This window comes from Thamnophis sirtalis, unplaced genomic scaffold, assembly GCF_051295495.1.
Source record: "Thamnophis sirtalis isolate CommonGarterSnake01/CBP01778 unplaced genomic scaffold, rThaSir2_p1.2 scaffold_9, whole genome shotgun sequence".
NCBI lineage: Eukaryota > Metazoa > Chordata > Lepidosauria > Squamata > Natricidae > Thamnophis > Thamnophis sirtalis.
Window position 1 is genome coordinate 16,106,701 of NW_028261389.1, and position 24,456 is coordinate 16,131,156.

The 24,456-nt window shown below is 36.0% G+C and overlaps 1 protein-coding gene across 15 annotated transcripts in view; it reads right to left on the minus strand.

The window, feature by feature from the left end:
- Positions 1-24,456, minus strand: part of LOC148044050 (serine/threonine-protein kinase WNK1-like) — a 114,673-nt gene that overhangs the window by 48,593 nt on the left and 41,624 nt on the right. For 10 of the 15 annotated variants that reach the window (XR_015697689.1, XR_015697688.1, XR_015697686.1 and 7 more), the window contains exons 5-10: positions 14,578-14,666; positions 13,471-13,690; positions 11,520-11,856; positions 6,792-6,979; positions 4,512-4,766; positions 517-1,722 (exon numbers count right to left, since the gene is read on the minus strand). Coding sequence is in view for 11 of the 15 variants with exons in the window: in XM_087722917.1 (XP_087579043.1) it covers positions 517-1,722; positions 4,512-4,766; positions 6,792-6,979; positions 11,520-11,856; positions 13,471-13,690; positions 14,578-14,666 (2,295 nt within the window). In the remaining 4 variants the exon portion in view is untranslated. The remainder of the gene's footprint in view (positions 1-516; positions 1,723-4,511; positions 4,767-6,791; positions 6,980-11,519; positions 11,857-13,470; positions 13,691-14,577; positions 14,667-24,456) is intronic. The other 5 variants (XM_087722921.1, XM_087722919.1, XM_087722916.1 and 2 more) reach the window with 2 other exon arrangements.

Genomic DNA, 24,456 nt, shown 5'->3' on the forward strand with positions numbered 1-24,456 from the left:
TAAGCACAACATACATGTGAGCCGTCATTTCTGTTGATTTTACACTAAGCAATCATAGTATACAATCTGAATAAGGAAATACTGGATTAATTTTTTTAAATAAAAATGAACAAGAATATTCGAGTGCTTCTAAGAGCTCTCAGAACATCCAAACTTCCCAGATTTTTCATTTTCAGATGGTGAAAAGAAGCTGTAAATTTCACTTACCTGAGCTTCCAAACTCAGCTTCAGATAAGTAAAAAGACTTTTAATGCAATGAAGTAATAACACATAGCCTATTACACAGCCCTACAATCAAGATTTGCTTACAATCAATACACCCTACACATAATAGTCCCACTGAGGATGTTCCTAAAAAGATAGGACTAGAATCGTTTCAGCAGGCAACACATTCCTGGAGAAACAATTTGTCCTTCGGTACCAGAGTATCTTGGGAAGGGAGAAAGGAATCTTATACTATAGTGCCAAGGTAACACTAAAAACCCAAGAATATTTGGAAGCATTTGTACTGGTAACCTGAGAATAGAATGCAGATGATCTTGAAACCAACGCAGAGTGTGCCGGTTCAGATGAAGTTCCCTGTGGAAAGTGGATGAAGATCTGTGAATCAGGCAATATCTTCTGAGCCATTTGGGAAGCAGAAAAAGATAAATCTGTGGCATATGATACAGATGTCCCAGTCGGAGGGGGCGACAGAAAATCACCAGTATCAGAAGAAGTTAACTGTGATGAGTCACTGGAATACCCTTGGCTACCATCCAGCCAGCTCTGGAGAACAGAACTGCCTCTACTCATCATGAACTCAGAACTCATATAATTACTCTGTTCCTCTTTTACAGGCTGAAGACGAACAGGCTGTAAAGTTCTTTGAGTAGACTCCTCCTGGTTAAAATCTGTGTGACGATTTCTATAAACACACTGAGATAAGGTTGTACTTTCTCCTGCAGTTACACTGGGAGTTTGAACATGGAACTCAAACACGCTTGTTTGACCATCCCCACTGTGAGAGAGTACAGCAGGTGCAGAATGTGGAACAAAGACTGGATGAAAATTCATCTGCATGGCGTCTGCGCTCAATGGGGTTGATATGCCGGATGCTGGCAATAATGGATTCATTCCAGAATCCAATCTCAAATTTTGAATTTGTCTTGCCAAAAATGTCTGACCTGTCTGATATTCGAAAGCAGAATTCTGAAGAGGGCCACCTTGTGCAATTCTCGGTTCAGGAGTTTGCAGCAAATTTGGCTCAGTTCCTTGAGCATTATAGGATAGTGTCTCATAGTGTTCAGGTAATTGAGATTGGTAGTGCATGCCCATTAAATATAATGCTTCTTGGGTCAACATGTTTGTAGCATCTTCCGAAGTTGCTTGTCCAGGTCTGTAATCATTCAAGGTTTGAGTCGAGTTCAACACAGTGTTAGCCTGAATGTGTTCTCTTGTGGAGTTATGAGCAGTTGTGCTCATTGTTGCTGTCTCTGGTGTCCAAACTGTTGGACTACCACCAGGGAGAAGTAGATTTTGAGTGGTCTTGAACAAGGGCTGGAAATGGCAAGTTTGGGCTTCAAGGACAGAAGTACTTTTACGCCGTTGAGAAATGGACACCCCCGAAGGACAGGTGGGTGGTGGTGAGAAAGAGCCTGGCAGTTCATGAATGGTAGAAAAAAATACTTGGGAATCTAGGAATGCTGGGGTTCCCCCATACCGATGCATCACGGACTGAGGCTGTATTGACATGAACAAGACAAGTAGTTCAGACATTACAGAAATATATCACCATTTAAGCTCAATAAATGGCTCTCTTTAGTAACCTTATAGAATGGCTACACTTAGGTCATATTTAACACACAAAATGTTTTGAGTGTTATACAAATCCATTAAATACATCCATGGCAGAGACTGTTGTCTATAGGAATATTTGCTTTTGTTAGAAGCCGTTTTTCCAATCATCTTTTTATTAAGATAAATACATTTTGTTAGATTTGCTTCAAAACCATCATTTCTCCATACATATATCTATATTTTGCAATACAGTACACCTCCTGAGAAATAGTTGTCTAAATAGGAAGAGACTCTGCTTTTAAACAGCAACAAGTCTAGAGATTATTCATTGTTTTCACACCTCCAAAATCTAGTTATAACAAAGGGATTACATTTGTCAAGTGTTGCACTTTATTATGCTAGAATGGGTATGTTATCTCTTATAAAATTCTCTGTTAAACACATTCCAATATGATTAAAATGCTTGGTTTTTCTTTTTTATACTAATAGGATCAATTGAGACCATGTTATCAAAATTCAAACTGTTTTGGAAAAGCAGCAGCAAATTCTCCTATGACATAGAAAAAAATGTGGAGTGACAATTAGTCTTAGTCTTTGGGAATGGAGGAAAATGTTTTCTTGTACTGTAGGAAAGTGATTCTAATTTCCTCTCCTTATCTAAAAAAAATAATTTTAATCCCTTCTGTATGTTGCCAAGAAAATATATCCAGCTAGTAGCAAGACATTGAACTTGTATCCCAAGAGTTTTACTTTTACCTCCAGTTGCCACCCAGAGATTAAACAAGAAATCCATTATTGTTCTTAACTAAAATTAAAAACACTCAGTGCGTAATATACTGGGAGTAACCCTAGGGCCCAATATGACACAAAGGAATGGGGCTTAAGGAATAGGAAGCGTCTAACCTTCTTGAAGTCCATAAATGTGTGTCTTGAGGGTAATTTTCTTTAGCTCCCATGATAGTAGAGCAAGCAGTTGCTTGCTGAATAGATGAAGCTTAAAAATTGTTTCTGCCTTGTTCACACTGCCTACATGAAGCTCTGCTTCTTTACTGTGTCTAGCCAAATACATACATGATTTTGCCTTCTTCATAAATGACTTGAAGTTAGGCGTGAGCAGTGAAACTTTCAAGTTGACAGATGAAAGCACTAAAGATGTGATCTTGTCTAGTAACAAAACATCTGCAAATAACCAAGCTCAGACAGCACCCAAGACTCAACAGTTACAGGTGAATGTTATTCAGGCAATTAAAGCAAATGGTCCCGAAAGTTATCCACGCAGTAAGTAAATTATTATAGCAAATATATTTCAGTGCAAGTAAGTTTAAAATGAAGTATTATTTGATTTAAAAAATGATCATGCATCAGAGGATTAATAATATGGTAGTTTGTTACAGGTCCTATTTGTTATAGATCTGCTAAAGAGGTAATGTTCATTATCTTCCATTTCCTTTGCAAATTTTGATTATTTTAATTGCTCCCCCAATTGATTTAATAAAAAAAAAATCCAAGTTATCTTGCTTGAAACTGAAAAAAAGAAACTTTGATTTTAGGTTTTGATGATTAGAATGATTTTGCAATTAAAGAATTGGCTTGAAATGTGAAATATGAAGCAAAAGGTTGATGCTGTATTATGATTGGAATGTACTGTATCAAAGAAAGTTAGAAGTTATTTTTCTCTCTCTTTCATTCTACTGTCTTTTCTTATTTTTCTAATATTTGTTTCTTCTATATTTTTGTCTCATAATGAAATTTAATAAAAATGTATTTTTAAAAAATCCATCTTAGGAAAAGGAATATACACACAACAGTACACATGTATACACCACCAGACAAACCTATGTAACAGTTATGTCTGCCGGACCCTGTGAATTAATTTTGTAATCTTGTTGAAATATATGTATTTGTATTTCTATTGACATTTTCTTTTGTTTGCAAATTTCTGAAGGTTTTTTTTTTTTGCTGTTTTACTGTTATTGTTAATCACCCAAAATCATTTATTTGAGATGGGCAGCCATGTACTGCAAATTATTGATTGAACAATAAATAAATGCCACTTTCAGGATTACTAACATATAACAGATAGAAACACCCAATCAACTGAGGCAAATTCTGAGAAAATGTTAAGTTATACTATCCTAGGCTAGCAATTAAATAGAAGCTGCTAGGAAATCCAGGACTGCAGGGATGTTTGTTTTTTTTTTAAAAAGGAATGATAAACCATTTCATATTATGCCAAGAAATGTTGGCCATGTGGTTGCCAGAAAGCCTGGCACAGAGTTAGGCTATACAAAGTCACCACAATTACAGAATTAGCACATCCTGAAAAGTGTGCATTAGGTGACTCAATTTTTTCACTCCTCCGTATGTCCATGAATCACCACAAAAGTGTCCAATTATTGATTTTGCAACTACAAATAATTATTTAACAAATAAGCAAAGTTGCAATTATGGAATCCACAAATAATGAGAATCAACTGTAGTATTTACCTGAGAAAACCTTCATATGTTTTTGAAATAATACCATAATTTTCAGATTCCTCCTATAAATTATGTGATACGTTTAAGCGTTTTCCCAAAGCTTTGATCAAATTAATTTCTAACTTCAGGAAGGAGAGGAATTAGCTTTCCTATAGCACAGAGTAACCATGGTGCCTTTTTCGTCCTAATCCAATACTAGAAGCCAGGATGTATTTAGTGGTAACTTATCTTAATGTGTCAGGAGTGTGACATACAGGGCTGACAAAGAGGGAAGGCAGGCTGGAGCGCCGTTGGTTGCGTGGAGAGGTGATATGCATGGGCAGGACACTCTCCAGGGCTTTGGAAAGCTTTTCACCAAAAGTTTCCTGCGGGGTAGTCCGAAGATAGGAAGAAGACAGAGGTGCAGACAATGCTAATGGCAGGGTGGAAGGAGAACTGGGAGGGATTGGGGAAGAAAGGAAGGGGGAAAGAGTGGAAGCACAAACTGACATGCTACAGCCATGTTGAGGCTAAAAAAAACACAAAGAAATGAGCATAAATGACATGACTAATGAGCTGAAACTCAGGAAGATAATCATAGCAGAAGACTGATTATAACAGACAGGGTTACCAAGAAACTTGACAGACATCACACACAAAATTAATATGTGCACCTTAGAGGCCTTCAGGTTTTCCTCTATTAAATTCCACCAAAACTAAATCTACAACAATATAGTTAGCAAACAGTGGTGTAGAAAAGAGGCATCTGCTCCAAGTTCAGGTCTCCATTAGGATGTTGTGTTTAAGGGATCCATTAGAGGTTTACTCTATTTAGGCATAGAAAACAAGCTCTTAATGAAGAAGACCTCTTTCTTCCAAATGTTAACAATTAAATATTAATATAACTGTCTCTAGTTGGTTTCTCCCCCCCCCCCTTTCTTCACTTCAGTTTATTTTTTTTGAACTGGAATGGCCTCCTAAATAATGCCTTGCCAGGATCTCTCTACAATTTTATTCAGCTAAGAATTTTATGACACAAAATAATGATTCACATTATAATCAGCACATGTTCAGACTTTAAGATTAAAAACAAATTTGACAACTGAACAATATGGTAGAAGAGTTCATTAGAAAATAAAGATACTATAATCTGCTTACATTCCCAAGGTAGATGATAATTTACTTATTTTGTCAATTGAACCAACTTAAGATTTTTAAAAAAGTTATGTAGTAGCTCTTCCAGAAGCCAGTATTTTTTCTTCTCACCAGTTTTTTAGGTTTTTTAATTATTATCTTCCCAAGTCATTTTTTCACTGAGATTCCCTCAAAATTGTAACTTCCAAAAGAGACGGAATTCCTTTTTTCTCTCTCTTGGAAATCTATTTCTCATTTGAAAATGGCCTTTTCAGAAGAACTATTAACATACCCTTAGTATTATTTATGATTACTGAACCTTGAAGCAAGACATGTGAAGACTGTTTAATGGGTTATTGTTTAAACAATATTTTTGGAATGGAGTCAGAGGAACTAAAATTATGTATACAAAACTTAAAGCTAAAATGTTGCATTTGGATTAAAAGGGCACAAAGCAGTGGTGGGTTTCAAAAATTTTTGGAACATCTTCTGTAGGTGTGGCCTGCTTTCCGGGTCCACTGGTGGAACCTCTTCTAACCGGTTCAGTAGATTTGACGAACCGGTTCTACCAAACTGGTGCGAACTGGTAGGAACCCACCTCTGGCACAAAGCTTCACAAGTGCATTTGAAATGTATGGCAATGTTTCTCTTCTAGAAAAGGATTACTTTCCCTAGCTACCTGCATCAATATGATATAAATAAATGTATGATTATCCAAATGTTGCAATCTTTGGCTATGGGTCAAATTCTACAACCAGTTATAATTTTTGCCAGTACAGATCCCACAAGTAGCTTTTTTTCGTTTAAAAAAAGTATAATGAATAGAATAGGAGGTGAGATCGTCTAGAAATCCCCCAATGTCAGCTCTGAAAGCCCAGCAGAGAAAGATACAAATTATAGGGTAACACAAATGAACACATGAAGTGGGAAAGGTAACTGTGCCCATAAGCAAGTAAAAGGGAGCTATAAATAAATGGAGACATAAGGGTCACTTAAAACTGAAGTGGTTACATGCAGCATTCTATAATGGTTAATTCTTCTTACCTTGTTTAGCTGCAATTGAAAACTTACAACACATTTACATAACACGTGTTTTATAAATGTCATCATTTATTCAGAAACTCCATCCCATGATTTTTATTCCACCCACAATTCAACAATGCTTGAACCTAAGTACAGTTTCAAATACCTCTGTGTGTGCATTTATTGCCAGTAAGCAAATGTTTCACATTCAGTTCACTATGCTTACTTTCAGAACATTCCTATTTCAAAGCAATCTTAGGGTAAGCAACAGGCTTGCGCACACAGTTTCCTATATTACTTATGATTAACTTCAGACTGAAAACCTGAGGTCTAAGCCCACCCAGGAAAATTGAACAAGATTCTAGGGTTCTTGCCATTCTGCTTAATGTTGTGCTTACCACTGTAGAGGTCTGGTATCCTCCAGGCTGTTGTGACTGTGGCTGGCCAACAGGAACTGAATATCCTGAGGCTGGAAGTGTTGGAAGAGACTGTTCTTGCTGGGAAGTGAAGGAAGTCGTCTGCTGGCTACTCAAACATGATTCACTAAAGAGAGATGAACCCTGGCCACTATCAACTGTGCCATCAGCTGTAAAACACAATATAAATATGATTTTTAAATACCAGGTTCATAACTTCATGGTAAGTTCAAGCCTTGTAAGTGCAAAGAACATTCTCATTCATTCATTTATTCTCTCCCTTTCTCTCTCCCCCCCTCTTTCCCCATTTAACATGTTGAAAGTGATGTGCTGAAGGAAGATAGTGCATAGAAACGGAATTTGGATTCTCAGGCTGGATGTTGACATTGAAATGTTGACACTATTAAGTCTTATGTAATTATCACATTTTAAATAAATTACTATAATTAAAATTACAAATATCATCCATAGTTTTAGTACATGAAATTATCAGATACCTTAGATGAAAGGCATCTAAGGCAATAAAACTAATCAGGAAAATTTGTTCTTATACATTATTTTAATATTTTGGATTTCTCTATCTACTTTTCAATATACAAAAAATGGAGGAAAAATGTTAATATCCCCAAATTTTTCAACATCAATTCTAAAGAGATATTCTTTTTATTATTATTACTATAGTTTATCACACAATCAGCCAGATATTTACATGGTATCTGGCATTTTTGTCTACCTAGCGAGTCCTTCCCAAGGACCTGGGTGGGATAGGCAGATGTTATTCTTTGATGGCATTAAAGGTAGCATTGCAGGATGCAAACTATTACTACTATGGTTATGATCATTTCCTTCAAATCATCCCGAATAAAAATAATAGCATAAGATTTCTGCCAGTGGGCGTTTGAATTTTTTAAAAAACTTTTGTTGCAATTCAAAAACAAACTGAGTAATAGCAAGGAGATAAGCAATAATTCTCCAATAGTGATTCAACACTCTTCTTCAACCCCAGGGGACTATTTTTTAATTATAGTCTTTAGGCAAGTTTACTAGGAAATATTTTTACATTTTATTCCAATCAAATTAGAGAGCAAACCCAGACACCATGGCTTTTGTATCCCAGGGACTTTACCTTAAAGAAGTCTGTTAAACTTCGTGTCTTCCCCACCCTGTCAGGGCCAGTATGTTAGTGGAACTCAACATACATGTGTCTGTTTCTGTGAACTGGTTATATGCCTTCATTTTCTTTTGTATTGGCCTATTTCAAATTTTGTGCTTCTAGTGATCCTTTTTATCTTGTTTTTTCTTTCTTCTTCTTTTGGTAAACTGGTTGTTAGTCACACAGAGTTATATAGTTATGATAATAGACAGAATCTCTCACATAACAGTTACCTGGGCAGTACTAACAATTTTGCTTATGGTATAAAAGTCTACCTTAAGATCAGAAGTTGTATTGGGCTGTTTAGAGGTGAGCTTCATGGACTTGTGAGATAATTGTAATTGGGAGGAAAATAACTGAGATATTAATGTGTACTTTCCTCTTTTGATCTTCTTCTTGCTTATATAATTCTAGTGATTTCTGCTATTCCCTACAGCTTTTGTGTATTGTTGAAGGATGCCAAATAAGCCAAAAAAGAAATAATAAATTTTGTGTTTTTGACATAATTATAAAAGAATATACCGCTTTGGCTTGCAAACCATCTTAAGAGAAGAGGAAGGAATTAATTTTTCCTATATGTATTCATTCCCCAGCTGAATTATTAATTTTTGCCAGTCCAAAGATCTTTTAATGCTAATACATTCTTGAGGAAGTAAACAGAGATGAAATTAAATTAACTATGAAACTGATAGAAGGAAATGCAAGAGTCTAGTTATTAATAGCAAAGACATGACTGTGGAATAGATCACAAATTGCTAATACGCTAGATTCAAGTTAAATTTTAGTAGCAGAAGAAAGCCAACCAGTTTCCACAATATGGATTTGTCTTATATTGTACTAATTTCCCATTTATATTTGCTCTGTCAAAGAAATACAAGTATTTCTGATTTACAACAGTTCGTTTAGTGACCGTTTGAAGTTACAACAGCACTGAAAAAAGTGAACAATGGCCATTTTTCATACATATGACAATTGCAGCATCCTCATGGTCATGTGATCATAATTCAAAAGCTTGGCAACTGGCATGTATTTTTGATGGTTGCAATGTCCTGAAATCAAGTGAAGGTGACCTTTTGTGACCTTCTGATAAGCAAGTCAATGGGAAAGCCAGATGCACTTAACAACTGTGTTACTAACTTAACAACTGTAAAATGGGGCAAAATTCACTTAACAACTGTCTCACTCAGCAACAGAAATTTTAGGGCGAATTGTAGCCATAAATTGAGGATTACATGTAAATAACTTCCAGACAGTAGTACATTAGGTTGGTTCTCTGGATATATGGATCAAAGAAGCTGCCTATTTCTTGAAGTGAGGTTAGAAAGTAATTTTGGAGAGATGAGGAGAGGCAAACAGAGTCAGTCTAGAGATTAATCCTTAACCTGGACTCAAATGAAGCTCCATCTTGGGAGATTTTTTAGGATGGCAGTGGTGGTCACAAATGCTTTAGAATAGAATAGAGAATAACAGAGTTGGAAGGGACCATGGAGTCTTCTAGTCTAACTCCCTGCTTAGACAGGAAACCATACACCACTTCAAACAAATAGTTATCCAATATCTTCTTTAAAACTTCCAGTGTTGGGGCATTCACAACTTCTTGAGGCAAGCTGTTCCACTGATTAATTGTTCTAACTGTCAGGAAATTTCTCCTCAATTCTAAGTTGCTTCTCCCCTTGATTAGTTTCCACCCATTGCTTCTTGTTCTAGCCTCAGGTGCTTTGGGGAATAGTTTGACTCCCTCTTCTTTGTGGCAACTCCTGAGATATTGGAAGACTGCTATCATGTCTCCCTTAGTCCTTCTTTTCATTAAACTAGACATACCCAGTTCCTACAACCGTTCTTCATATGTTTTAGCCTCCAGTCCCCTAATCATCTTTGTTGCTCTTCTCTGCACTTTTTCTAGAGTTTCCACATCTTTTTTACATCGTGGCGACCAAAACTGAATGCAGTATTCCAAGTGTGGCCTTATCAAGGCATTATAAAGCGGTATTAACACTCCAAGGGAATCTTGATTCTATCCCTCTGTTTATGCAGCCTAGAACTGTGTTGGCTTTTTTGGCAGCTGCTGCTCATTGCTGGCTCATATTTAAATGGTTGTCCACTAGGACTCCAAGATCCCTTTCACAGTTACTACTGTTGAGCAAGGTACCACCTATACTGTACCTGGGCATTTCATTTTTCTTGCCTAAATGTAGAACCTTATTCTTTTCACCACTGAATTTCATTTTATTAGATAGTGCCCAATATTCAAGTTTGTTAAGAACCGAGAACGGTGAGTCTGGGGCTGCTGCTGAGGCTTGCCTTGGCCCAGGTCGCTTCGCGCGCTCTCAGTTCAAAAAAGAAAAAAGCTTCTTTGCGCTCTTCCCAGCGCTCCATGCTCTCCGTGGCTCGAATCCAGCTGCCAAAGCCGTTTCCAGTAGATTGGTGTGATGGTGGGGCCTCTGAGCTGGGAATCCCTAGCCTCTAGCCTCCTGATCGCATAAAAACCCCCAGGGATCAGCGCCACGTGCTTGGCAAAGCCGGAAATGACTGCCGCAACCTCAGAGCTCCCGCCGATCCCAAGGATACAAAGTAACACTTCCTGGTGGTTAGAAAGGAAAACCACGTAGAGCTACTTACAGCCTAAAGCAGAGAGCTAGCTACGGTGACTGCAGAGTTAAAAACATGACTCGTTCTTTAACCGGACTGAGATGAAGTGGAGAAGGAAGGGTGGAGCACAGAGGCGTGTCTTCAGCTTCATCCCAGTCTCGTGGCCAAATGGGTGTGTCAATACCATCCACTGGAGCCTCCTGTCCCTCTCTCCAGAAAGTAATTTAGTAGCTTCATCTTATGAAGAATAGGACAGTGCTGAAGAGGGAATTTATGACCAGTCTTTGAAGTTCCTGCACTCACATAAACAAAATTGAGGCACTTGGCAACCAGTTTGCACTTACAGCCAATTGTAGCATCTGTGGTCATGTTATCGCCATTTGTGACTTCTCTGCTGCCTTCCCAGCAGGGAAGATCACAAGTTGCCTGGGTAAGTCTCCTCCCAGCCTTTCTTTTCTCACTCCCAAGGTACCTAGACTACTTGATAATGTAGGTAGTAGAGTGACTGTTTTCCCCAAGGGGGAGGGGAAAGTGTCTTTTGAACCTTTTGTGGTTTTTTTTAAAGTTCTCTTCTAAATAGAAGAAATTTGATCCTGCCCGGTCTGATGACATCACCACAATTTATGCAAATACTGGAGATTAATAATAATGTTAATGATAGTAAGAAGGTAGTGAGATGGAGAAAAAGAGTGGCTTCTCCACTGTGATTAGATGACAATGGCAACAATTGATTCTGACAATTTATGGTTCTCTCTGCTAGATATGAAATCAAGCAATGGTGATTTGGCTTCTGTTGCAACCATTTTGTCCCTGCAGGAATCAGTGTCTATTTCTGAACATAATAGCAAAGCAGAAACTGCATCCATAGTTACAAAGATTGACCATTAATCTCTAATGACAACTTAGCCTCCGCTATCCACAAGTGGGGGAAAAATGGAAGTTAGGCGACACATACAGAAAGTACTTACATAATACAGAAATACTGGGTTGCTGGAACTGAACCTGTTGGTGCTGATCTGCCTCAGGCTCCTCAGGTTCTACTTGGGTAGAAACAGAAGTTGAAGTGGTGGGAACGGCAGTGACACTAGTAGTAGGCACAGCCTGTTTTGTTCCTTGTTGGGCAGCCCCTAAGTGTGTTTTCTGTTCTGTCTGCTGCTTCTGATTGACTTCTTCTTGCTTTCTTTTCTCCTGTTCTTCCCTTACCAACTGACGCTGCTCTCTCTTTCGCTTAATCAAAGATACCCTATCCTTTATAGCTTTAGCCATTGTTTTGTGATCTCCTTCACAGACATATCCAGATTCAACCTGAAAGAAAAACAGTTCTTACTATTAAACGATGGTGAATGACAATAAATACATTTATTTATCACATCTATAGAGCCACCCATCTCACATGAAAGTGACTCTGGGCAGCATATAGCAATAAATTAAAATGCATAAAAACATTCACAATGAAAAAATAATAATTATAAAAAGGCACAAAACAGAAATGCATGGTATTAACTTCACCAAGACAGCCATTTTTAGAATGACACAACATAAATGAAATGATCAACTTGTCAGTTTTAAATTAACTATTACAAGAACATTAGGAGAAAATATTTGGTTTAAAAATTATTCCATCACAGTATTCTCCCAAAATATTATGAGATCTTATCAAGGAAACAAGCCACTATAGCAACTATAATAGTATAGCCACTATTGTTCAGCCTCTTAGGACAGCTGACCCACAGCTACCTGGAAGGAAAATCTAGATGCAGTGTCCTCTGTTTTATTAACAGATAACCTACACTGAAGTCATAAGGTGAACTCAAACCAGGATGTTTTTAAGACTTGAAATGTTTTGATTTTATTTTAACTAAATGTTGGTGTTGGTGTATATTCAATCAGTTATTATTTCAAGTACTGATTTCTATTCGTAATTTTGAAATGGAAGTCCCAAATATTATTTTTTCAAAAGGCAATTCATCCAAGAAACTTGTTCAGTTCTAACTGACTGGTGGGGTATGGAAAGATTTATATTCTTTGTAGACATCCACTTATTAGATTTCTGAGTGTCAATTGTTACAATTGTTATCTCTGAGTCAGTTAGTTACAAATGAAGAAGCTTCTTGGATGAAAAGGAGAAACATTTTCAAAGAAAAAACCAAAACAGTCCAGTTGTTTTTTGGAAAAAAAATATCTTTTGAGACAACCATGACCTAGATGATTAAGAATCTCCAAAGAATTGAAATGAAAGGTTTATTATGTTGTTTATATTTATATTTCTGTTGTTTAATACTTCCTCCTCTGTAAATCATTTTGAGAGAGATTTGCTTTGTAAATTTTCTAAAAATGTCAAATATTTTATGTAAATAAACTTTAGAAATTACATCTCGAAACATCTGTCTCAGATTGATGGTAGAAAAGTTTACTAATTAATCTTATCAACTGGGAAAAAAATAAAAATATTTTGTTTAAAGTTCTGCTGGAAAATGACAAGCAACATTCTAAACTGCATTTTTTAAAAAGCAAGTATTCAAGTGATTTGATTGCTTTTAACTAAGTAAGGTATCATAATATTATACCTGAATACATGTCAACAATATCTGAAGCATTAAACTGGGCAATGTACAAAATGGAGAAAATCACTTTTAAGAAATGTGGTTGTTCTTGGCTAATGTAAATAGTATTTACCTCAAACTTTTGCCAGATTGTATTGTTATTTGCTTATTTAAAATATTCTTGTATTAAATGGAGAGACTTCGGGTTTAGTTAAGAATTTTGTACATAATTCACTCATGAATTACAGCTTTCTGTATCACTTCATTTTCAAGTATTGAGTTTTGTACAGTTATCAAAATAACAAATGGACCAAACTGTATCCAAAACTCAAAAATCTACATTTAGAGACAGATACCTAATCCCTTTATTGCTCACCATTTCTTGTGCTACATCCTCAGGAACATCTCTTTCCAAGTCAAAAGAAAATTCTATTGCTTCATTATCCTTGTATTTTCCTTTTAGCTTTTTAATATCTTCAATTCGTAACCAGAGCTTAATAGCAATTTTCTCTCCATCATCTTCTTCTGCTAATTCTACACGCACACCAGTTTCTTCCTGGAAGAATGCATGATTCAAAAGGTCCTTGATAGCATATCTGATAATTATAAAAAGAAGAGATCAAGTTATAATTTAGGGCATCCATGAGTGAGATGGAGATTTAGGGATACAAAAGCAGTGCAACTAAATACAAAAGATTATTCAAACTTTACCATTTGAACCAAACATATTTTCCTCCCAAATAAAACCTTAATTCTTATGCAAAGATAAATTGCATTCATGCCACTTTGTTCTCCAAAAAAAGAAAGCACTTATTTTTTAAAGATCTGAAGAAAACATCATTACGATGCAATACTATGATACAATGGATGAGGCAACAAATGTTTACTTAATTATTAAAGGAAATACTGTCAATACATTTGAATGCTTCACCCATTCTTTAAACAGAAGAGGACAAATTGGAAATTTATGCCTTCTCTACAAAAAAAGTAATTAGTGCAATTTGAAAAAAAGACTATGGGTGTAATTTGACCTTCACTGAAAGAAATGTTAATGTGTGCTTGCAAAACCAGCGCCACATTCATTGATTACACACTAAAGAAACAGTCAATAAACTAGGACCTGTGGACAAATACAACCTCCTGCTGGTTTTTACAGCCCATGAGCTAAGAAAGAACAGGTAAGCAGATGGAGATTGTCAGGCCAGAGTTTTAGTTGGGTTCCCAGGGCAAGGGACAGGGCTGAATACCAGGTCATACTGGGTGGGCACCTCTCAGAAGATTCCTTGCTTGCAGCCTGGCACCATTCTAATGACAGCTGCACTAAGCCTGCAGTCACAGAGAGGTGGGATTTTGGCCTTTACTGAAAGAATTTGCCAACATTTGTAGAGTACTGAGGCATTACAGATTATCGGAAAGTTTTTCATCAAAACTATCAACACAGCCCATTTCTACTGCTCAATCCAAATAGTAGAAGAACATTTACCTTTCATCTTTATTTTGACGAATGCATCCCTCAATTATTTCCTTCACTTCAGGAATAGCTACTTTATCAAAGCTGGCTGGCTTGACTCCCTGAAACAAAGAAATAAGACCATACAAGGAAAGTCATTATTATATATTAGTTATATTTATCTATCTTATCTATCTTATCTATCTTATCTATCTTATCTATCTTATCTATCTTATCTATCTTATCTATCTTATCTATCTTGTCTATCTTGTCTGTCTGTCTGTCCGTCCGTCCATCCATCCATCTATCTTTTACCTATCACCTCTATCACTTTATCCCCCCCTCTCTCCACTCTCTCTCTACCCTCTCTCTCCGCCCGCTCTCTCTTGGCAGACATCTGGATCATTAAAGCAACCATGTCACCTTCTAGGATCATGAGGCTGTCACCTACAGCTACACACTATCACCTCTATTACCTCTACTCTCTCTCTACCCTCACTCTCTACCCTCTCTCTCTCACTCTATCCTCTCCTCCCCCTCTCTCATGGCAGACATCTGGATCATTAAAGCAACCATGTCACCTTCTAGGATCATGAGGCTGTCACCTACAGCTACATACTATCACCTCTATCTATCACCTCCACTTTCTCTCTACCCTCTCTCTCTCACTCTACCCCCCCTCTCTCTACCCCCTCTCTCTCTACCCTCTCCCCCCCTCTCATGGCAGACATCTGGATCATTAAAGCAACCATGTCACCTTCTAGGATCAAGAGGCTGTCACCTACAGCTACACACTCCTGAATATGGAAGTAGTTTCTTTAGTGAAATGCAGACTAGTAACACGTTACATTCCCAAATGTTCCAAAAATCATTTCAAAATGAATCCAAAGCATTAGTTTCATTAAAGAGAAAAGGCCATTGGCATTATTATCTTGTGACCATATATTTTATTCATTACAAAACATGGACACTAACTTACCTCCAAATCAAAACTAAATACAATAAAGATACTAAATTATATGACATTGAAACAGAACCACACAAATTGGATAAAATTATTCAAAGCTCAGATAGAAAGATGATAGGGAGAATATATAAAATCCTCCTGAAGTATAAAATGGAAGAGGAAATTGTGAAAGAACAAATGATAAAATGGGTGCAGAACTTTGGCTATAATATTGAATTAGACAAATGGGAAAAATTTTGGGGAACAAACTTAAAAATGACACTATCAGTTGCATACAAGGAAAACCAGTACAAAATGTTTTACAGATGGCACCTGGCACCAACAAGGTTAGCTAAAATCTTAACAAATACCTCCCCAAAATGTTGGAAATGCGAATCAATACAGGGAACATATTACCATTTATGGTGGACCTGTGAGGCGGCTAAAATTTTTTGGAAAAGGATCAAAAATTAGCTGGAGGCAATAACAGGGGTTAAAATACAATGGAAACCTGAATTTTTTTTAATAAGGAATAATGTCTGCGAAATACAAAAAAGAAATCCAGTATTTAATACTACATATAATTACAGCAGCGAGGATTGCCTTTGCCCAGAAATGGAAAAACAAATTAATTCCAAGTGAAGATGAAATAATAAGAAAGGTTATGGATTGTGCTGAAATGGACAAACTAACTAAAGAAATCCAGGGAAAAGAAGAATCAGAATTCTACCAGATATGGGATAAATGGTATAGGTGGATGGGGGGGAAAAAAACAAGAATCAATGAAGGAATATAACAAAAGTCAAAAAATAATAGTTATGAGTAAAATAAGAGGGTTAAGAATGGTGAAATCCAAATGCAATACAATAGAAGGGAAAATAATATAAGGTATCGATTGATAGTTGCTATTAGAAAGAATAGGAAGCTCCTGTTCATATTGTACTGTGTAAATGTGGTGTACGTCTAAATTTTGTATGTGTGTATTTTACATGTTTGTTAATAAAAAATTTTTTAAAAATAACATGGACACCAATAACACATTTCTTTAATTAAATGTGCAAATGTAATTAAAATTAAAGCTGTTCCCCAATTAAAATTTAGTAAATGAGTTTCGATTCATTGAATCTACATGCTATATTATTAAAATAATACTATCATTTCTCCATTCTTCCAAAAGGTGCCCCTACACACATAACATGTGCCATCACACAAGAACCATTCTTTCATCCTGTCAGTGAATGGAGAATTTCTTTTTTAACATGGTTTTTATTTATCTACATTTTCCATATTTAATCATCTATTAAAAAGTTTCTAACCGGTGAAAAAAACAGACCCAATTGAAAGATGTAGCCCAACTATAATATTCAAAACCATGTATCATGTTTTCCCGAAAATAAGACAGGGTCTTATTTTCTTTTGACCCCCAAAATAAGCACTTGGCCTTATTTTGGGGGAGGTTTAATTATTATTTTGGGGGAGGCAGTGAGCATGATCACCTCATGGCTGCTGCTGTGTTGCAATATTTTTGGGGAGGTCTTATTTTTGGGGAAACAGGGTACATATATAGAATAAGAAAATATTATATCCACAACTCAAAGATTCCCTAGCAACAGAAAATAATATTTTGAACTGAGTCTTTCAAGTTTAAAAAATGATTAGTTTATAAACAAGGTTGCACAACAAAGTTCATATATTTTTCTGAAAATTATCTAAGCTACTATTGTTCAAGAATAACTTGTATTACAAAAGTATATATAATCTAATACCAGATGAAGTAAAAACCACTAGACACCCAAGTATTGTGCTTACTGGAAACATAAATAATGAAGTTAAGTTTTACATATTTTGAATACGCCATGCAAAGAGTCACTGGAGAAGATTTCCTTGTTTGGAAAAATTGAGGGCAATCAAACACAAGAGAAAGCAAGATGGCTAAGTACAATTACTAATGGCATAAGCATGAGCTTAGTTTACTAGAACTCAAGAAGCCATTATTGATAGACAGTCCTGGTGAAATCATTGTGTCATGAAGGTCAGAGCCAACTGAATTGTAAACAACAAATTACCATCTAATCTTCATTCAACCATCTTCCCCATAGTCCTCCAAACTACTCATTTTATTCAAATGAGTACTAACCTCCGAGTCTTATTAGATATCTTTGTGAATTTCAGTTAACTCATATTCCACCAATTCCTTCACTTATTTATCTAGATTCAGTTGATATAAATCAATGATTTGTTTACATTGTTAGTAAAATTCAAGGATTAACATATAGATGTAGGCTGAAATAGGTGAGATAAACATACCACTCTTTCAAATAGGCAATACAGAAATACACCAGTCTACCTTTTCAGGTTTAACATAATAAGGAAATATGTAGTATTTCATGAAAACATGTGTGAAAGTGTGTAGGCATGCACTGAGGCACTATAAATAATCTCCACACACACACTTTACAGATCCACATATAAGAACCCCAATTTTTTAAAAAAATCTCCTACAGTCAGCATTCTTGGAACAAGACAAAGGAACTCCAATACAAACGGTTTTTAATATCTATGTCTGTCTGTCTATATTTAGATATAGATATGAAATTACAAATCTAAGAAATATATTTTTATATGACAACACTTTATCTCACAAGATAATCTCCCAGACTGAACATCTACTGCATTTGTTCAGTTCTTGCACACATGTCAGCTGACAGTTTGGGTGTTCATTAAATTGTTTAGAAAATCATAATGATCAGTTTGGGTGTTCATTAAATTGTTTAGAAAATCATAATGATCAAAGTATTTCTCTCTTGGATAAGTCTTAACTTCCCCATTGGATGTGTTGAAGACCGGTGGATGTATTTCTCTGCACTACATCCAAATCTTTTTTCATAACTTTATAGTATGCTGACAGATAAATTGTTTTATCTGCAATCAAAATCCATACCTGCATCACATGATATATGAGGAGTTGTCCTAGAACCCATAGAATCTACACAAATTGCAATTTAACTTTATTCCTAGGTTAACAACCTTCAGTGTAGAAGAACCAATATTCTGAACAATCCAATTAGATCAAACAGCCAGAAAAATACAGATAGATTCAAGTAGTTGTATTTTCTTGTAGCTTTGAACATTAAAGGCCTTCTATTACACTCTGACCTAAATGTAACATACCAAATTAACCAGATCTTCATAAAGCATAAGTTTTAACATCTTTATGAAATCAATCTGCCTACATAAGAACATTCCTATCCACATAGAAACACTAAATCTTTATATTAAGCATTGTCATTGTTAAGTATAGATATAATCTTATAATTGTTCAAGTATAGCCTGATTTAAATACATATCTATGTGATTGAAATTCTTACCTCTGTAACACAGTCCTTATGGGAGCAACAGAAACAGTGTGAATTTATGATGAGAAACACTGGACAAAAATCTCGCTTTGAAAAATCCATCAGGAAATAATACTATTATACAAAATTTGCAAAAGAAAAACCTGTTCTAATCAGAAAAGACTCTTAAATGTTATGCTTAACGCACAGCAGAAGGAAAGCACACTTTGAGCTTTAAAGGAAACATATCCTCTTCATTTACAACTTTACTTTCCCTCATCCTGTGCAGTCTGAAGAAGTCAGAGCTCTGTTGAGAACACTGCTTTCACAGCCTAGGACCCTCCAGAGAGAACACACCAGCAATGTCATGCAATATGTAAATCTGTTTACAGCTCCTCCCATTTGCTTTCCTGTAACTTCTTACGAAGTGGTAAGAAATTTGAACCACTGCTGTTCAATATACTGTAACATCATGCAGAAAGATAAAGAAAACAGAAGAGAAAATGAAATATTTTTATTTCTTGAAAAATTACTTATCAGTTGTTTTGTAAACTTAGTAACAACAAGGGGGGGGGGGAAAACCCAGGTCACAGAATTCCTTTCCTATTCAGTTCCCATTGCAATCTTCGCAGGATTTTACAATACATTTTATTCCGTCCTAGAACAGAATAGAAATTAATAATTATATCAAATTATTGTTATGGTTACTGTTGTATTTGTCACTATTATTGTCACATTAGTTAACTTTCAGAGAATATAACTGAAATTGCCCTAGTAGTCTTACATTTGACAGAGTAGTTATATCTAACAGCACTTTGAACTCAATCATTTTGGGCAAAGAACTCCACATTGGTCTGCCACCAGCCTACTCTGAGTAAAGTTCGGATGAAGAGAGCCACAGAAAAAGCAACAGAGTTTGTTCTGATCAGGGAGTGAGGTGGGGTGGGGGTTCTGGCTGCTGCTACTGCCAGTTCGCTCAGGGACACGCTTGATGCGTGCTACGTGTGCAGAGTACTAAAAAAAATGAGAAAACCAGTTCGGGGGCATAGCAGGCCAAGTTGCTACCTACTCGGTCAAACCAGAAGGTACAGAAAATGTGTTGCTGCTGCTTTTCCATAATGTAAAGCTTTTATTTAGACTAATTGTATTACATTTTGTGATGACTTCCGTAGTTTACTAGACTGCTACCACTTAATGTTATTACTGAATGATTAATTTGTAATGTTAGAATCCTTCATCTATTATTTTTTAAGACATCTTGTTCAAAGAATCTGAGATGCAGAATGTATTAAAGAACTGTATGCTACAACATTACATATACTATTACATATACACCAGATGCAGTTCACCAATGGTATAATATACAACTGTCTGTATAAAATGTATATGGAGTGTCCCTTCGTGTGTAAAATATCAGGAAAGTTATACAGGTAGTCCTTGACTTACAACCACAATTGAGCCCAAAATGTATGTTATTGAGACATTTGTTAAGTGAGTTTTGCTCCATTTTAGGATTTTTCTAGCCACAATTATTAAACTAATCACTGTAATTTGTAAAGTTAGTAACACAGTTGTTAAATGAATCTGGCTTCCCCATTGACTTTGCCTGTCAGAAGGTTGCAAATGTTCACAGTACTCAGGACATCGCAACCATCTCATAAATATGAACCAGTTGCCAAGCATTCACATTTTGATCACATGACCACAGGGATGCTGTAAAATGTGTCACAAAGATGGTCATAAGTCACTTTTTTCTGTATCATCGTAACTTTGAATGGTAAAGGAACTGTTGTAAATTGAGGACTACCTGTAACAGTTGAGATAGTGCTCAGGATTTCGTCAAAACAAGAGACTTAAATACAGAGTCTGAAATGAATTTTATTGAGAATTACTTTAATCTTCTTTTAGACTTCATCATTAATTATATTGGCCTATGAATTCCTGAGTCAAGCTGCACAAACAAAATGCTTTTACAAGTCTACATTACTATTTTGCTAGGCTATTTTGATGCCAGTTTGAACTAGATGCAGGCTGTTATAAAGCATTAAAGGAATTTTAAAAAGAACCCATGATCCCAATGGAAAACAAAGTTGACCTTGCTTCCCTCCAAGCCCAGGGCAATAACATGCAAGGCAGTTCATTTGCTCAATGCTCCTTGTGAAACACAAACTCCTATTATTAGCAACGAAGTCTGGGAGGCTTGCATATTTAATTTCTTCCTTTTGGGTCTATAGTATGCCCTAATAAATACAGCCTTTAAATGCATTGTTTTTTAAAAATAAAAACATAGCCTGCTACTGCTCTTGTTCTGTTTATTTAATATTAACATACTCTAATTGCAAAGTTAACTTACAGAAGGTAAAGGTACTTTCTTTAATTAGCTATATTAGGTTCAAAAACCACATTATGATATATTTTTGCTGAATCTAATTATTCCAGAAAATGATATTTTTAAGAAGGCAGTTCATGACATATATTCCCTTCATTTTCACTCATAGTTACTGGCATTAATGTGAGCAAATGTTCATCGCACTAACCAAAATCACATTAGAAAAAATTAATAAGATGTTTAAGTATATTCTGTATGTCTGTTTTTTTAAAAAAAATGGCTCCGCGTGCCACCGGTTCGCCATCAGGGGCATATACAATGCAATTTTTTTTTCATTTACTTGTCCTCATTTAACTTGGAGCCAAGTTAGAACAAGTGTTGAAAGTGTGATTGCAGTTAACTGATCTTTAAAAGGATGACATATCTAACTAGAATTGCAGAAAATGGCAATAAAGTTGCTGCATGCTTTAATAAAATCACTTTTGAGCAGAGAACTGCAAGTAATGCTAATAGCATCTTCCTGAGTAAATGTAAGTCTGATATTATATTGGATGGATGTGTATGTTTGTGGAGAGGGAGGACAGAGGAAGAGATATTAAATCTGATTCTAATTTGATTTTTTGCAGTTTCTGAGGGCACGTGAAGCATTGCCCTGTCAGCTCCAGTGCGCATGTGTGCGCTGGCCAGCTGATTTTTGGCCTTCATTTTCAGCCGTTTTTCTCCCTCTGGAGGCTTCGGGGAAGCCTCCTGAGTGAAAAAAACGGCTCAACGGGCAATCCAGAAGTCAGTTCCTAAACTTCTGGTTTGCATGTTGGGCCATTTTTCACCTTTCCCAGACTCCTAGAAAGCCTCTGGAGCCTGAGAAAGATGAAAAATGGACCTACCGGGCCTACCGGAAGTCAGAAAACAGGCCGTTTCTGACTTCTGGAGGGCCTCAGGGAGGTGGGGGAGGCAGTTTTCACCCACCCCAGGCTCCAAGAAAGTCATGCGTGCATGTGCGGGGCAGCGGAAGGGTGGTGGTCACATGCACATGCGCAGGGGGCACAGTGCGGGGGGAGATTAAATTATGGAGGTGGCACCCAAGGCGAAAAAGGTTTGCTATCACTGGTATATTCATTCTATATAAGTTCAGTAGGAGAAAAAACTAGAAACAGATGACTTTAAGCATTACTGTATTTTTTTTCCACCAACTGTTCAACTAGGCTTTGGGATTTGAGTTTTCTGGTTGTCCTTTAAAAAGTGATTGAGGTGATGCCCTGTTGAAAAATAGGACATATTATAAGTAAAGCCACTAAACATGCATAAATCTAGATCAATATTTTTCAAGCTTGACAAATTTAAGATAGAGAGCCGAGGTGGTGCAGTGGTTAGAGTGCAGTACTGCAGGCCACTTCAGCTGACTGTTAGCTGCAGTTCAGCGGTTCAAATCTCACCGGCTCAGGGTTGACTCAGCCTTCCATCCTTCCGAGGTGGGTAAAATGAGGACCCAGACTGTGGGGGCGATATGCTGACTCTGTAAACCGCTTAGAGAGGGCTGAAAGCCTTATGAAGCGGTATATAAGTCTACTAAATTTAAGATGTGTGGACTTCAACTCCCAGAATTCCCTAGCCAGGTTGCCAAGTTTGAAAATCACTGGTTTCAAAAACACTGGTCCAGATTGTTTTAGTTCATGAGTAAGAATAAACTAGCCTAAAAAGATTAAAATCAAGCTGGATTTAATAAATCCAAATATTAAATGTTCAAATACTTCATTTGCAATTAATCAATTTGGTCTTTTCTATAAATCTAGATCTAAAAATATATAATAATTTAGATACATATCAATTATATAAACAATCTATAAACATTAATTCTGTGTTTTCACACTAAGTCACAAAAGCTATATATATTTATAAGAAACATGTAAGACAAATATATGAATTCTTGGTTATATATGTTTAAATTTTATTTATACATATAAAAGCTGTATTTATCCATAAAATACAATAATGTATTGAGAACTGATATCACTAATTTTTTTTAGCCTATATTAAATTCAATTGCATCAATTTGACATGGAAAATGCTGCCAAACAGTCTCCATCTAATACTTTTAATTGCTCCAGGTGTTTTCCTCCCAATTCTTCTTGAGATGTTTTAGCATTTAGGTCCATTGCTATAGAGAAGAAACTACAACCCTAACCTTATTCTCTTATAAATTCAGCAACATGGTCTAGATCAGGGCTGTCAAAATCACAGCACAAATGTGTCATGTGCTGGCCATGCCAACGCCTGGTTTAGCAAAGGGGAAAAGTTGTGGTACATCACGTGACAATGCCGTGAAGACGCAGGTTTGACACCCCTGCTCTAGATAATAAGGGTGAAATGTTATTTAACTTCCAAGATTTATTTAAGTTTACATGTTCTAGAAAAGATTTATTTCTATTTGTGCTATTTGTTTGTCCATAAAATTAATATTTCTATACTAGATGGACATTCTAACAATTGTCTCAATGCTGAAGTTTCCACTTATCTATGGCCTTGATTTGGTACATGTTCCCAAGTTACTCTATTATAGGTGCAAACAGCAGTCCCATCTTATCTGGATGCTGTTTCAGTCATATATATAAAGCTGAATTTTATTGTAAAGATGTTTTCAAGTTGAGCTGAACTCCTAACTATATAAATATAATCATTGTGCTTCACATATAACAATTGAAGGGCATTTACAGACAAGTGACAAATAAAAACTTGGAAAGAAGAAAATCCATAGGACAAAACAAAACAAAACCTACCAATCCCATCAATTGGTTCTATATTATGGATTACAGGGTAGAAAATAAACCCAAGAGACTCAAGGACAGAATGTCCTTAACAAACTGTAACAGTATGTCTTCATTGTGGTTAAATACTTAAGTGTACCTCCAGGAAATTAATAACAAACTCAGATCTGACACACATTTGTATGGAAATACAGGAGACTAACATACCTGAGTTCTTCGCCTCAGGTGTTCGGCATAGTTATAGAATGGTTTGGAATTTCATTATTTATTGTTTTCACAAACAATTGTTCTATGATCTTTAACTATTTCGGGATTTCACATTTTTGCAGTCTTTGTTAATAGAAGTCAAATTACAGAACTTTGAAAGCATATTAAAATGATTAAAATTAGCCATATGAACCAATATCAATTTTTAATTCTTAGAATATTTAGTTATACAAATTTTAAAAATTTAACTTTATAGCTCTGGGCCATGTTTAGTTATTTTCTGAGTTCAAACTTCCCCCTATCAGCTGAAGCTGGTATGAAATAATGTTTCCA